General features: G+C 43.4%; 1 protein-coding gene across 1 annotated transcript in view; it reads right to left on the reverse strand.

The window, feature by feature from the left end:
• The window catches only part of LOC137615268 (uncharacterized), a 341,120-nt gene that overhangs the window by 188,084 nt on the left and 137,194 nt on the right, over nt 1-15,842 (reverse strand). The window contains 2 exon segments of the mRNA XM_068344996.1: nt 5,790-5,990; nt 6,722-6,897. Coding sequence (XP_068201097.1) covers nt 5,790-5,990; nt 6,722-6,897 — 377 coding nt within the window.

The following is a 15,842-nucleotide window of genomic DNA, read 5'->3' on the forward strand; positions in this document are numbered from 1 at the left end:
AGTAAAATTTAGAAATCAAATCGCCTGAAATTACATAAAAAAAATTATACTATGTATCAGTCTAGTGATATCGGTGCTACTCTGTGGAAATGAGTCATTGTATGACAATGAAACAATCTCCAACAGATTTAGTAGATTTGAGAACAAAGCCTTCAGAGGGATATTGGGGGTTAAATGGCAAGACATGATTAGAAAAGAAACTATAAGAGAGATTACTCGAGTACCACATGTGGACGAGATCATGATGCGGGGTAGATGGAGATGGTTTGGGCATGCTCTCTGCACTCCCCTAGAGAGATTAGTTCACCAAACATTCAACTGGGTGCCATAAGGCACTAGAAGAGTTAGAAGCCCCAAGCCTACATGGCTGAGGACTATGAAGCGCGAAGTAGGAGATGATGAATGGAGAAAAATTGAAGATAGAGATGACCGGCGAAATCTAACCGAGGCCCTTTGTGTCAATAGGCGTAAGAGGAGATGAGGGTTTATATATACATACATACACACACACACACATATATATATATATATATATATATAATATATATATATATATATATACATATACACACACACATATATATATATATATATGTATATATATATATATATATATACAGTATATATATATATATATATATTGTAAGGTAACCGCTCCCTTCGTCATCCAGAAAATCAACAAACTGTTTATTTATTTGAATTCTCCTTTCGCCACACTGTGGTTTCCCATGTATATGTATTCCGCTCTATCAGAGCTACATTTCTACATATGTATTATTTCATTACATGTTTCTGTTAACTCATAATTCGTATATTTGTAAGTGTAAGAAAACACATATATTTTGGCGGGCAACTCAATCTGATTTGGCGCCAGCGCCATCCTACCTTTCCGTCCGCAGCTTGTAATATACTCCCACGCACATTTGAATAAAGTATCAGTTGATCTTGGTGACGCTTGTCTCACTGTCCTTACAACTGGTGACCCCGGAGTTGAAAGTAGCATCAGCGGTTTTGGCTTTGCCATTAACGGACTTATTATGGCCGTGCTACCTTCTCTATACTCCGTTACCTTAGGCGTGTGCCTGCCTTTGGTTCTCCCACACTTCGGTGCATGTAAGGCAGTAGGATGAGCTTAACCGACATATCAACTTCTCTCCTCTTCGCCGACTCGTCGTCTGGCCACGATGCAGGAAGCAACACGCACATCGCACCCAACGGCCTCGCCTCCACGCCGAAAGTCAAACTGCCGCCCTTTTCTCAACACAACACCGCTTCCTGGTTCCTGAGAGCAGACGTACTCTTCCGCGTCGCTAGACTCAGCGACTCCTGCGCCAAGGCTGACATCGTTCTCACCTCCATACCTGAAGAGGTATTCGACAAGATTTCCCCATGGCTCGACGCCCAGGCCGGCCAAGTTTCATACAACGACCTGAGAACGAAACTCATCGGTATCTACTCCCTCTCCGTCTCAGCAAGGGCATAGAAAGTCCTGGACCTCGCCGGCAAACCTATTTGTGACACCTCTCCTGTCGAGGCGTGGGACGAGTTAACCGGCCTGCTTATGCTCCCCGAAACAGACAGCAACGGCCGACGACGTGAGATTAGCTTATCTCGCGAGATCTTTCTTCGACGCCTACCACAGGACGTAAGGGCCCAATTAACAGACGCCGACACGCTCCCGATGAACGAACTCCTGTCGTAGGCTCAGAAGCTCCACGAGGCCTCCAAAGCATCTCGCCTCGGAGCATCATCGTCAACACCGCCTTCGTTCTCCTCCTTCAGCAGCTGCTCTTCCATAGACTCCTCGGTAACGGCCCCTGAGGACGACGAGATCAACGCTCTATCAAGAAAGAAACCGCCGCAACCAACACGACCGAACCCTAGGACTAACCCAGCATGGTGCTTCTACCAACAACAGTTCGGCAGCGACGCCAAGAAATGTAGAGCACCATGCAGTTTCCCTAGAAGATGACGCCAGAAGCATCCACCTGCCACCATCACAGCCGCAGGTAACCAAAACAAGAATGGCTTCTATATCCTCGATACCATTTCCAACTGTAGACTCATGGTAGACACCAGCGCAATGCAGTCAACGTTCCCACCTTCCAAGTCCGACCTAGACCGTGGTCCCGACAAAAACGCTCCCTCACTTATCGCCGCCAACGGATCTCCCATACGGTGCTATGGGATTAGGACCCTCAAGATATCTATCATGGGCCGTTCGTATTCTTGGCCCTTCGCCATCGCTGACGTCAATCGCCCCCTCCTCGGTGCGGATTTCCTCGCCCACCACGGACTCCTCGTCGATGTCGCTAACAAACGTCTCATCGACACGGGAACCTGCCAGTCCCGCGCCCTAGAATACGGCCCTGCAACAATGTCCGTATCCGCCATAACGACGCACCCCTACGCCGACCTCCTACAAGAATTTCCTGAGGTTTTCAAGCCCGAGCTCCGACACTCGCCAGGTTCCCCGTCCAAGCACGGGATCTACCACCACATCACAACGACAGGACCTCCTACTCACGCCAAATTTCGCCGCCTCCCGCCCCAGAAACTGAAGGATGCCAAACGCGCCTTCGAGGACATGGAACGCATGGGTATCTGTAAGAAAGCATCGAGCCCCTGGGCATCGTCCCTACACATGGTAAAAAAGCCGGACGGGTCCTGGAGACCTTGCGGCGACTACAGGCGCCTCAACCTCATCACAACGCCCGATCACTACCCGCTGCCCAACATGCAGGACCCAACGAATGCGTTGCACGGCGCCAAGTATTTTACCAAGATGGACCTCCTCAAGTCTTACTTACAGGTCCCCGTATTTCCGGAAGACATCCCGAAAACTGCCATTGTAACGACGTTTGGATCCTACACCTTCGCATACTCAACCTTCGGTCTACGCAATGCCGGGGGGACCTTCCAACGACTAATGGATAGCATTCTGGGTGACCGACCTTTCTGCGTCTGCTACGTCGACGACATCCTGATATTCTCGAAAACTAAGGAGGAACACCGGAGGCACATCCGCTCCGTCCTCAAACGCCTAGAGGAGAACGGCCTTGTCGTACGTTTCGACAAGTGCACGTTCGGTGCGGAAGGAGTGGATTTCCTGGGTCACCGCGTATCCTCGTGCGGGGTAAAACGCATGACAACCAAAGTCGACACCATCAGAAAGTTCCCGATACCTACGACCATCCGCCAATTTCAGGAGTTCCTGGGGATGGTCAATTACTACAGGCGCTTCATCCCCAACATCGCACAAACCCTGTCACCCCTCGACAACGTCCTGAAAGGAAAAGCGAAAAAACTCGAGTGGGGTTTGCCCCAGCAACAGGCATTCGCCCGGACGAAGGATGCCCTCGCGAATGTCACCACCCTGGTTCATTTCGACGACAACGCGCCCCTGCGACTAACAACCGACGCCAGCAACGTCACCTGTGAGGCTGTGCTGGAGCAACTCGTCGATGGTTCTCCTCAACCGCTGGCATTCTTCAGCAAGAAATTGAAACCCGCCGAAACAAGATACAGCACCTTCGATAGGGAACTCCTCGCCATCTACCTCGCCGTCCGCCACTTCAGGCACATCTTGGAGGGCACTCCCTTCACAATCGCAACGGACCATCAACCCCTCGTACACGCTTTCACGAAATCGACAGACGCATGGTCCTCCCGACAACAACGTCATCTCGCAACAATCGCCGAATTCAGGTGCACCATACGTTACGTCCCAGGAAAGAAAAACCCAGTCGCGGACGCCCTTTCAAGGATTGAAATTGACGCAATCCACCTGGGAATCGACTACGCCAATCTCGCAACCGAACAACGCACCGACCGAGAAGCACAGGATCACCTGACGGGGCCATCCGCGCTCAAGATAAGTGCGATTCCCCTCTGACCAGCAGGAGTAACTATTCTTTGCGACACTAGCACCGGCTGCCCACGTCCCTGGATACCAGCCTCCTGCAGAAGGAAAATATTCGATATCATCCATGGACTTTCACACCCCTCAGGACGCACCACCGCTCGCCTTCTGTCTGAAAAGTTCGTCTGGCCAGGGATAAAAAAGGACGCCCGGGAATGGGCGAAGTCATGCATCAACTGCCAGTCAAGCAAAGTCAACCGTCACACCGAATCGGGGGTAGGCGATTTCCCCCAGCCAAAAAGACGTTTCGGTCACATACACATCAACGTCGTGGGACCATTGCCCCCTTCTGGATCTGCTCACTACCTGCTTACGATCATCGATCGCTCCACGAGATGGTTGGAGGCATCGCCGATGACCGAAGCTACGACTCAAACATGCGCCGAAGCCCTCCTTTCAAGCTGGATGAGCAGGTTTGGCGTTCCTGACGACATCACGACAGACAGAGGCCCCGCTTTCCTCTCAGAAATATGGCTCGCTTTGGCGAACCTGATGGGGACGACGCACCACAGCACCACGGCATACAACCCCGCAGCAAACGGCATGGTCGAAAGAACTCACCGCGCCCTCAAAGCATCCCTGATGGCGAGCTGCACCGATGGGGACTGGAAATCACGACTTCCTTGGGTACTCCTCGGCCTTCGCACCGCCCCTCGCGCAGACGGCGAACATTCTCCCGCCGAAAAGGTTTACGGGGAGGCGCTCGCAGTTCCTGGCGAATTCTTTCCCTCATCAACCGACGACACGCAGCTGGATCACCTAAGGGACATCGCCAGGAAGTTCAGGCCATGTCTCAAAACTTACCAGGACAGAACCAAGCACTTCAAGCCAAAAAACCTGGATGACTGCGGGTACGTTTTCGTCCGTGTCGAAGCTCATCGACAACCACTAACTATACCTTATCGAGGCCCCTACCGGGTAATTAAGAAGACAACGAAAGCCTTCCTTCTCGACGTCCATGGCCAAGAGAACTGGGTCTCAATAGACCGCATGAAACCAGCGTTTCTCGAAGGAAGCGACACCGCCTCCGCCGGACCTGGAAGATCCAGAGTGCCACCTCAAAACAAGGCGCCCAACGAAAGAAAAATCATCAAACAACGACAAGAGGAAGAGATCCTTACGCCGACCGCCGGCGCGCCCCTCCGTTCAAAAACAAGAGGAACCCTCCGACGCCCGAAAAGATACGAAGATTGATCATCAGCCCTCTACGCCGCCCGACGTCTGGGGGGGGGGGGGAGTACTTGCAAGGACACCGCTCCCTTCGTCGTCCAGAAAATCAACAAACTGTTTATTTATTTGAATTCTCCTTTCGCCACACCGTGGTTTCTCATGTATATGTATTCCGCTCTATCAGAGCTACATTTTGACATATGTATTATTTCATTACATGTTTCTGTTAACTCATAATTCGTATATTTGTAAGTGTAAGAAAACACATATATTTTGGCGGGCAACTCAATCTGATTTGGCGCCAGCGCCATCCTACCTTTCCGTCCGCACCTTGTAATATACTCCCACGCACATTTGAATAAAGTATCAGTTGATCTTGGTGACGCTTGTCTCACTGACCTTACAATATATATATATATATATATATATATATATATATATATATATATATATATATATATATATATATATATATATATATATATATATATATGTATAGATAGATAGATAGATACATATGCATTCACATACACGGATTTGCAGGCAAAATATCTGTAATTACTATCTGGAACATATTGTGTGTCGCACAAAAATTGGGGATTGCATGAAACGTACAACTTATTACAGCACAAACTGTACTGCAGATGTCAAGAGAGGATTCATTATATAACAGGAAACAACAAAATAGACCACTTACGTAAAGGGCTGGCGAACGAACAATCTTTGTAAAGGACGTTGAATCCGATCCCATATGGACAATTCGAAAATTCCGATGTGGGTTGATTGCAAAAGGTGGATGAGGCGCCATTATGCCCTCTCCTGTAGGTGAAGGTGAAGCGGCCGTTCAATGGACATTCCACCTCCCTGACTTCAGGATCACCCCATGCTGACCTGATTTCTGTAAAGAATCATTAAGAATTGACAACATCGTGAATACACTGCGTAAATAAAATACATAGCTAACAAAAAGATTCATGGATCAAAACCCAAATGTATATTAACCAAAATTTACCGCAAGGTCCGCAATGACCGACCCACTAGACATTTCTAGAGTGAAAACTAAAATTTAATGCTCATCCAACACCCTAAGTGTTGCTATCTTAAAATAAAAAGAGCATGGCAACAATTCTATAGACTACCACAAACCATTTAAATTGATTTCCATTACAGAAATTCCTTACATTGATGATTTGGTCCCTCTTATAGTTACGTCATCTTAGTGCTCAGTAATATCCTAAGTTTAAAATAAATTAGTACAAACAAAGCATGTGTTATAAATAAGATGTACAATCATAGCTTAAAAGTACATGCATTTTTTTTGCTACGAAATTACCATTTTCGGAAATAGTTCAAAAGAGAAACCAATCCCGCTAACTTCGCAAATATTTCGTATAAATATACATAAATGTTGAATATACATTGTAATATAGTTTTTACATAAATTTTGCCTTTTAGCTTACAGCGGATGTTAATCTGAATCAAAATCACCCAGGTCCTTACAAACGAGGAGAGAGAGAGAGAGAGAGAGAGAGAGAGAGAGAGAGAGAGAGAGAGAGAGAGAGAGAGAGAGACGGATCCTTGACACCTAACAAGGGCTTGAATTCATAACGAACAGATATTAATCCTTACTATAGAGCATAATCTCCCTCGCTCTTTTAGCGGCAATAGCTTGCATGGGTGGGCATGTAGAGAGAGCAGCCTCCTCGCTAGTGTAGCATGTTTCCAGTCCCATTGTCCAAACTTGCACGACTCTTGGTGAAGCTACATTCATGTATATACAGCGATAGCAACTGGTAGCACCCGTGCTGAAAGAAGGAGAGAGACCTAATTCAAGCATACCAACAACTAAAACAATGCAAAAATAGTTGGACCAGTTAAGGTAATAAATCAATCAATACATACTTAATTAAATGCCTATATATCTCTGAATAGTCATAAAACGTATATACATATAATATTGTTTCATTTTATGTCCTTCCAATGCAGTCTATTATCACACATACCTGAAAACAATGTATTAATGTTTGTCAAAAGGTATGCTAAGACAACCAAATGAATCAAAGTATTTTAAAGTGGTTTAGTCGTGAGGAAAGAAGACACGATTAGGTTATGAGAAGAGCATATACTGTAATTCTGAATTGCTATGTGGCAGCAGGGATGGAAGGCTTCAAATAGGTCAATAAATAGTGAGACATTCAGGAATGAGAGAGCCATTTATTTCCAAGAAAATATGTAATGCAGACATAAAACAGATGAGTAGAAATCAGGGATGAGTGCTCAAAGCATTGCTTATTGCACTTAATTTATATGTGAATGTAAATGGAATCAATATCATTGCTTGAGTATTACTTGTAAAGCGATTCAATAATAATTTAACATTTAAACCAAGATTACAACCGTTAAGGAAAATAGCTTGTAGTTCACATACATACTGTATACACACACACACACACACACACACACACACACACACACATATATATATATATATATATATATATATATATATATATATATATATATATATATATATATATATGTGTGTGTGTGTGTGTGTGTGTGTGTGTATGTGTGTGTGTGTGTTTGTGTGTTTTATTCTTAATGTCCATCTATTATCTGTTATTCTCATTATATGTCGGCCATGTCCATTCCTTTTTCATACGTGTTAGAATATCCACTACTTTAATTTGCTCTTCTTTCAAATTTTCTCTTTTTCTATCTCAATGATAATTCCATCATTTTTCTTTCCATAGTTCTTTAAGCTGTTACTAGTTTATGTTCTAAGGCTTTAATAAGGCTCCAAGTCTCTGATGCAAAAATTAAAAGTGGTAGGATCGTCTGATTAAATACTTTTCTTTTCAGAGAAAGTTGCATTTCACTTTTCATAACCTCATTTTGTTTACCAAAAGCTCTCCATCCCATACTTATCCTTCTTTTAATTTCGGTCTCATGTCTTGGGGAAACACTTACTGTCTGTCCTAAGTAAAAAATATATTTATCAAAAATCACTCAAGATTTGTCCATACCCTTATTTTGTTGTGTCTGCATTTTCATTGAACATTATCTTAATTTTTCTCGCATTCATTTTTACTACATTTCTGCTTTCTCTATTTAAGTCTATCATCTTTTGCAATTTCTCTATATGTAAGTGGGTCCGTTAGATTGTAACCGAGAGGTTAGAGAATGCAACTGAATATCTCAACAGATAGCTTATAAACAAAAGATTCCGGACAAGAATGTCACAAAAATTCAAACAGACTCATTAACATAAAGACAGGCTTAAACAGGTTCTTTTGACAGTGAGGGGAGGAGCGAGATACGAAAAAAAAAAAAAAAAATATCATTACAGTGTAAGAGCATCAGTGAAACACGTGTGGTACATGGCTTCCCACCCTAAAAAGGACATATATGTGAAATGGGGCACCCTGGTCATGTAATGAGCACTGTAGGTGGGCCATCTTGCAGGAGATACACAGGTTTTAGGTGATCAAGGAACCCCCAGTCTTATTTGCCCTGAATGTTAATTAAGAAAGCCTTCGGATTGCTCTGTATCATGAGTAGAGGGCCCGTGTCGTTGCACAGAAAAACGTGGACTGCAGAGTGCAAATCTGTCAGTATGGGTTGCTTACATGGGGGCTTATAAGTCTGGTGGCATGGAGTAAATTTTCCCACAAAGTGACAAAGGTGCTGAAGATTGTTGGAGGAAATTGCAGGTGGAAAAGCTTCGGCACAGATGACCATTCAGCTGCTGAGACATCTAGGCATCTTGAGGAGTGGTCCTTAGTCCCAGGATGACCCAGGGAAACTGATTAAACCAGTTGGAGTCCTTGCAGTGGGATATCAAAGCTGCTGTAAGAGTGCGATGAAAACTTCCAACCATTCCGTTGGCTGAAGATTCACTAATGATGTCCACAATTGAGAGGTGAAAGTGGTACTCCTGTCAGAAGTAATATGGTCAAGGATACCAAATCTTGCTATCCTCCCTGAGAATAAGGCAGATGTACATGAGGCGGATGTTGCAGTTTCCATGGGAATGGCTTCAGGCTAATGAGTAGAGCGGTTGATGACGGTAAACAGGCAACGATGTCCTTCTCATGTGGATAGAGGACCTACTACACTGACGTTAATGTGGACAGAATGACGATGAGGTTGAGGAAAGGTACCCACTCCTCAATCCGTGTGTCGATGTACTTTTAAAGTTTGGCATTAAGTACAGGCGTGGACCCAATCCTTAGCATCCTTAGTAATGCCGTGCCAAATGAACTTCATTTTCAGTATCTGTGCAGTAGATAAGCAAGAGGGATGTGAAAGGCCATGATTGAAATTAAACACCTGTCGGCGCATGGGAGCAAGTACCCATGGTTGTGGTCTGTCAGTATTGACGTCACAGAGGAGGGTGGCATTGGAGTCATTGAGGGTGACGTCTTCTCAACAGAGGGATATGCAGGGTGTCCTACATGCTTGGTACTCTGGATCTTTTCATTGGGCTTCTGCCAAGGGGTTGTAATCCAATCACAGGTGAATGGCGGCCAATGAGTTTCTTGACAGGGCATTGGCACCGGGATTCATTTTCCCAGGTACGTGTTGAAGGCTGCAATTGTATTCAGCTATGGCAGAGAGATATTGGCATTGCCAGGCGGACTAGGCATCGTACTGTCAAGTGAAGGCGTGCACCGTAGGCATGTGGTCTATACGAATGAAAAAGGGCATACCTTCTTAGAAGTGGTGAAAGTTACGGACAGCCAAAGGCAACGCCAGAAATTCTCGGTCTAAGGTAGAGAAGCCGGATTCTGCCTTTGACAGTTTCCTACTGAAGAAGGCCAATGGACGGAGCTAGCTATTGACCACCTGTTCAAGTACTGCAACAATAACGATGTCGCTGCCATAGGTGGCGAGGAGGAGAGGGGCGTGTGGTACGGGAAAAGTGAGAGCAGCAGCGGTTGATAGGGCATTCTTTGCCTTGCAAAAGGCCACTTCCTTAAGGAGACCCCACTTCAGGTCCTAAAACTTGACCTTGAGAGAAGCGGAGAGGGCGGGGGGCGAGAGTAGTGGCAATGGCCGGCAGGAAACGGTAATAGTATTTCATCATGCCCAAGAATTCTTGCAGTCCTTTAACGGTCGAGAGCGTGGGAAGTTCTGATCGGATGCTACCTTCTCAGGGAGGGGGTGGATTTCTTTAGGAGTGATGTGGTGCACTAAAAATGATACTTCGTTGGCCCCAAAGGTACATTTGTCGTACCGGACTTCAAGGCTGTTCTGTTATAAGCGATCAAGCATGATGCATAGGTGACAGAGATGTTCTCTTTAGAGGAAGAGAACACAAGTAGGTCATCCATTTAACATACACAGAAAGAGAAGTCCTCTAAGATGCCATCCATGAGGAATTGAAAAGTGGCCCCAGCATTACAAAAGCCAAATCAAGAGTCACGTAAGGGGGTGAGCAGCTATGTCCTACCACATTCACGTCAGCTTCGGTTAATGTTGAAAAGTTGTCCTCTTTGTCAGGAATGGAGGCATTGATGGAGGTCTTGAAGGTGCTGAAGTGGGTGTCCTTAAGGGATTCGACTTTGGTTATCAGGTCCTTTATGGGCAAAATATCGACATCGGGGATGGCAGCGCATGCAGGTTCAGTTAGGCTTTGTACCCAAAGGGCAAAATGTAGGTCCACCTCACACGGAGAGTCGTGTGCAGCAGGTTGCAGGCGAGCGATACTGGTCATTTACCTGAGAACGAGCGAAGTTTTTTGGTCCCCCAACAGTTGTTGAGAGAGCTGAAAAAGGTTGGCTCTGCAGGAGACTGGTGATGGTGAGTATTGCTCAAAAATGTATGTTTTGAGGGCGTCGCAAAGCCAATCCGAAATTTCTAGGAAAGTGTCCTTAAGGATCGGCGTGAGAACATAGTCTGCTTTGGTGCTTCAGTGAGTTACACCCTCGAAACACTGAAACTTAGCGAATGCCCCTGTACTGACAGAATGTAGTAATTTTAATGGGTGTGGCATTGATAAGAGAGTCAGGGTCAGAGGATGGCATCATCAAACAGTAAGATTCAGCAGCGAGTGAGAAGGCGGGAGGGAGGTGGTCACTCAGGCAGTCACCAATTGTGCAAGTGGGCTGTTATCTTTTAACTGAAAATCAAGGGGAATTCAACACTTCTAGAGGTTTTGGACAAGAATTTCATAAAAATTAAAACAGACTTGTTCATGTAATGGCAGGCTTAAACAAGTCCAGTTAACAGTAAGGGGAGGAGCAAGATATATTTAGAAATAAAATAGTTACAGTGTACACACATGATTCACTAAATACAACTATGTTATCTGCAAATCTTAAGTTGTTAAGGTATTCTCCATTAATGTTAATTCTTACCATTTCCTAATCTAAATTCTTAAAAATTTCTAGGCACACTGTGGATAATCTAGGAGAGATGGGGGTTTCCCCGACTAACTCCTTCTTAATCAGAATTTGTTTTACTATGTTTACATAGTTTTAAGATTGTGGTACTTCCAGTTTAGACATGTTCAAAAGTTCTAACATATGATTCCTCTATTCCTTGTCTTTGAAGGGTTTTCATTACTCCTGAGCTTTTGACAGAATCAAAAGATTTCTCATAGTCTATAAATGCTAGACTTGTGGATTGTTATATTTTGTTGATTTTTCAAGTAGCTGGTTAATTTCATGGATATGGTCAGTTGTTGAATACCCACTTCTAAAACCTAACTGCTCTTTTATTTTATTAAAGTCTAGCTGTCCTGCTATTAGGCTTAATATGATCTTTGTAAATATCTTATATATTACTGATAGTAAACTTATTGGTCAGAAAATGTTCAGGCCTCTTTTTGTGAATTAGTATAATGATAGGGTTTTTCCAAGCTATAGGTATAGAAAATTCTTGCAGACATGTGTATAGTTCAACCAGTTTTACTGAAATGAAATCTCCTCCATCTATTTCTAAATCAATTGTTATGCCATCTTTTCATGCCTTCCTTTGCGGGCATGGAGAGACAATTAAGTAAGGTAACAGCTGTACCAAAAGAGGAGAAGTGTTGTCTCCCCAGACACTTACGAGCATATCAGTGACCCAGTGTCAGCCTCTTCCAGAAGGAACCAAGGTTGTTGTTAAACCCCGTGACAATTGGGCGCACGTATTTTTAGAGGGCTTATCAAAAATAAAAGAGAACAGAGCTAATATAATGATGGCTAATTTGTCAAGTAAAAGAGTTGTGTTAAGAAGTGATTCTGTGTGTGAATTATGTGAAATTGCTAATACTGGCACCTTGGGAGCCACAACTCCAGCCCGCATAGACGAACGCACTCAGAACGTGATTATACAAGCGCAAAAACTATGTCTGTCAGAATATCAACCTGTAGTTAGTGGCATTGTTAATAATTATTCCGATGTAATTGCAATTGGAGACGAGCCACCCAGGAGGATTGATCGTCTTCCCTTTAGTATTGAAACTAGGCAGGTGGAGCCGATCAGGTCAAGCATCATAAAGTACCCATTCATTTCCAGGGAGAAATAGAAAGGGAAATTAGTAAATTAAGGGAACCAGGGATAATAGAAAAGAGCAAATCCCCATGGGCTTCTCCAATTGTAGCTGTTAGGAAAAAGGATAGCTCGGTAAGATTGTGTGTTGAGTATAGGAAGTTGAATGCAGTTACTAAGGATAATGCATTTCCATTGCCCTTGATCGAAGAATTACTTGCGAAGGTACAGGATAGTAAATATTTTACAATTGTTGATTTGAAGTCCGGATACTATCAAATTTTCATTCAAGGAGACAGTAAATGTAAAACGGCATTTATAGCTAAGGATCAACTGTTTCAGTTAAATTTTCTTCCTTTCAGTGTTAAAAATGCTCCAAATTATTTCTCTAGAGTAATGATGGTGGTTTTGTCTCCCTTTAATTGGCCATAAGGTTCTTGTTTATTTAGACGATATCATGATTACAGGGAAAACGACCAAAGAACATGATAATAATATTCGTAAAGTTTTAGCAGCATTGTGACATAATGGTATGAAAATAAATTTGTCAAAGTGAAATTTTTTCTGTAAACAGGTCGAATTTTTAGGTCACATAATAACCCCAGAAGGTATCCAACCCTGTCCCAGTAAAGTAGAAGCTAATAGGGATTTCCCCAGGCCACGTACCCCTAAGGAAGTAGCTGGGTTCCTTGGGCTCCTGGGTATTGCAATAATTTCATACAAGGTTTTGGAGATATAGCGAGACCCTTAGATGCTTTAAAGAAACAAAAAGTAATAAATTGGGGAGTGGAAGACGAAAGGGCCTTTAACCATTTGAAAGCTGCCTCAACTATCAATGACTTACTCGCACATCCTAGATTTGATCGCCTGATTTTAGTGACAACAGATGCGAATAGCTTAGCTATTGGTGGTGTAGTTTCTCAACGAGATCATAAAGGTAAAGAGCGCCCCATTTGTTTTGCTTCCAGGGCATTAAAAGGGGCAGAAAAAAATTATAGTACATTTGATCGAGAGGCTTTGGCTATTCTAAAGATTCTAGAGAGGCATCGGTTCTTTTTATTAGGTTAGTCGATTGAGTTGCAAAGTGATCATCGCCCCTTACGTGACTTATTTTTCAAAGGAGATTTGACATCTAGACAAGCGAGATAGATTGAAATATGGTTAGAGTTTAATATAAAGGGGTTTCACCACATAGAAGGTAAAGCTAACAAGGTAGCTGATGCCTTCTCTAGAAGTGCAGTAATAGGAGTAACAACTAGGGCACAAGAGAGGAACGAAGAACAAAACCAAAATATTAAAGAGCCCCATCAAAATAGAGAACAGGATGTGAGTTCATGCGAGGAGCAATCAGAAAATGGGATCAACGAGAGAGAGAGAGAGAGAGAGAGAGAGAGAGAGAGAGAGAGAGAGAGAGAGAGAGAGAGAGAGAGAGAGAGAGAGAGATGGTAATGGTGAGGGTGAATATATGTGGGTGGCCGAGGACATGATCAGGGGTGTCCAGAACGAGCGCCCTGATGATGCAGGTGTGATTGACTTAGGAGGTTGGGACATAAAAGAAGTCCGAGAGGAACAAAAAAAAAAGTAAAAAAAGAGAAAAAAAAAGAGGAATGGATGGAAAGAGTGCGAGCAGTGATTAAAGGGGAATCGGAGAGTTATCCATCATTTCTGAATGTGTCTTGTGAGAATTTTCTTATGGAAAATGATATCTTATATTGTGCTTACGAGAAGAGGGGAGGGGAATTTTGTGCACGGGTAGTTCTTCCTCCCTCTTTAATTAATCGAGCCATTCACGTTGTACATGCAAGTCCGTATGCAGGGCATTTAGAGATTGACAGAACATTAAGGAGAGCACGATAATCCTTCTTTTGCTTAGAAGTGAAAAAATCTATAGAAAATTATATTAAATGTTGTCGTACTTGTTATTGTTTCAAAAGAACATAAAAACACTGTACCGCAAGCCAGAAAGTGGCCAGTGATTCCTATTAAATTTCATAGGGTGCATATGGATGTGGTAAGACCATAGCCTACTGGTTTAACACAACATAAGTATATATGTGTATTTGTGGATGCCTTTACTCAGTACACTCATACTTACACAATGTTGGGTAAATCAGCAAATTCATTAGCCCAGGCGCTGTGCTCTTTCATTGCTAGGTTTGGTTGGCCGAAAATTTTGATGAGTGATAATGGTCTCTAGTTTATAAATAAGGTGGTGAGATCGGTCATGGACTTGATGAAAATTGAACACTTTTCAGTGACCGCTTATAGGCCTTCAGCTAATGGCTGAGTGGAATCACATAATAGGAAAGTAGTGCGAATTTTACGTTAATTAGTGGCTGATGACCCGCTTCATTGGCACACCATGCTTCCTACATCCGAGCTAGCTTTGAACATTGCATTTAATGCTTCGCTCAGGGACACGCCTTTCTTTTTAGTGTACGGACAGGATCCTGTGTTACTATATACGGTCCTGATTAATTCGCAACAGTTGCCAAATTATTCAACTGAGCAATAACATGTCTATCTATTAAATCTCTTAAGGAGAGTAATGAAAACCACTGAAAGGTTTTTGAAAAGAGCTACTGAAAAACACAGCTCGAAGTATGATGGTCGGTTCAAAACTGCACTGGTAAAAGTATTAGTGGGTGATCGTGTGTATTCGAAATGGTCCTTACCGAGTAAAGATGGTTAAATCTAATACAGTAGTGATACAAAGCATTATTAATGGCGCAGTGTCTGAACATCATCAGGCACACATACATGTGGTGCCTGAAGAGGTAGTTTTTACAAAAGTGTCAATCAGAGTGTACCTCCCTACCCCTGCATAGAATTTTTTTTCTTTGCTGTTGTTGTTTGAACAGACTCCATTTCTTCTTTTGACGTGTTTTAGATAAACTTGAAGATGTTCTTATGTTAGTGCTTAATGTATACGTAAAGTGTTGTGGTAATTTTTCTGAGTGTAGCAACACGTATGACATACTGCTTATTGAACCTAAAAACAATTAGAGGATAAATAGGGCAGGTGAGATCCGTCAGGCGGATGCTGTATTATTCACGTATTTATATGATTCATGGTCGCTGGGGCCGGGGTAGTTCCTGATGTGCAGGTAGCTGCGGGATTAAAGTTTAGCCTTGAGGAAAGGCAATGTTAGAGAATGTGTTGATGTGAATACCTTATACTTAAAGTTATGAGTAGGGCGGGAAGATGGATGATTTCCTCGGGAAAATGGCTAGTGCCCACCGATTGATAGTTGCAAGTGTAGTAGTA

Source organism: Palaemon carinicauda, chromosome 21, assembly GCF_036898095.1.
Source record: "Palaemon carinicauda isolate YSFRI2023 chromosome 21, ASM3689809v2, whole genome shotgun sequence".
Lineage (NCBI taxonomy): Eukaryota > Metazoa > Arthropoda > Malacostraca > Decapoda > Palaemonidae > Palaemon > Palaemon carinicauda.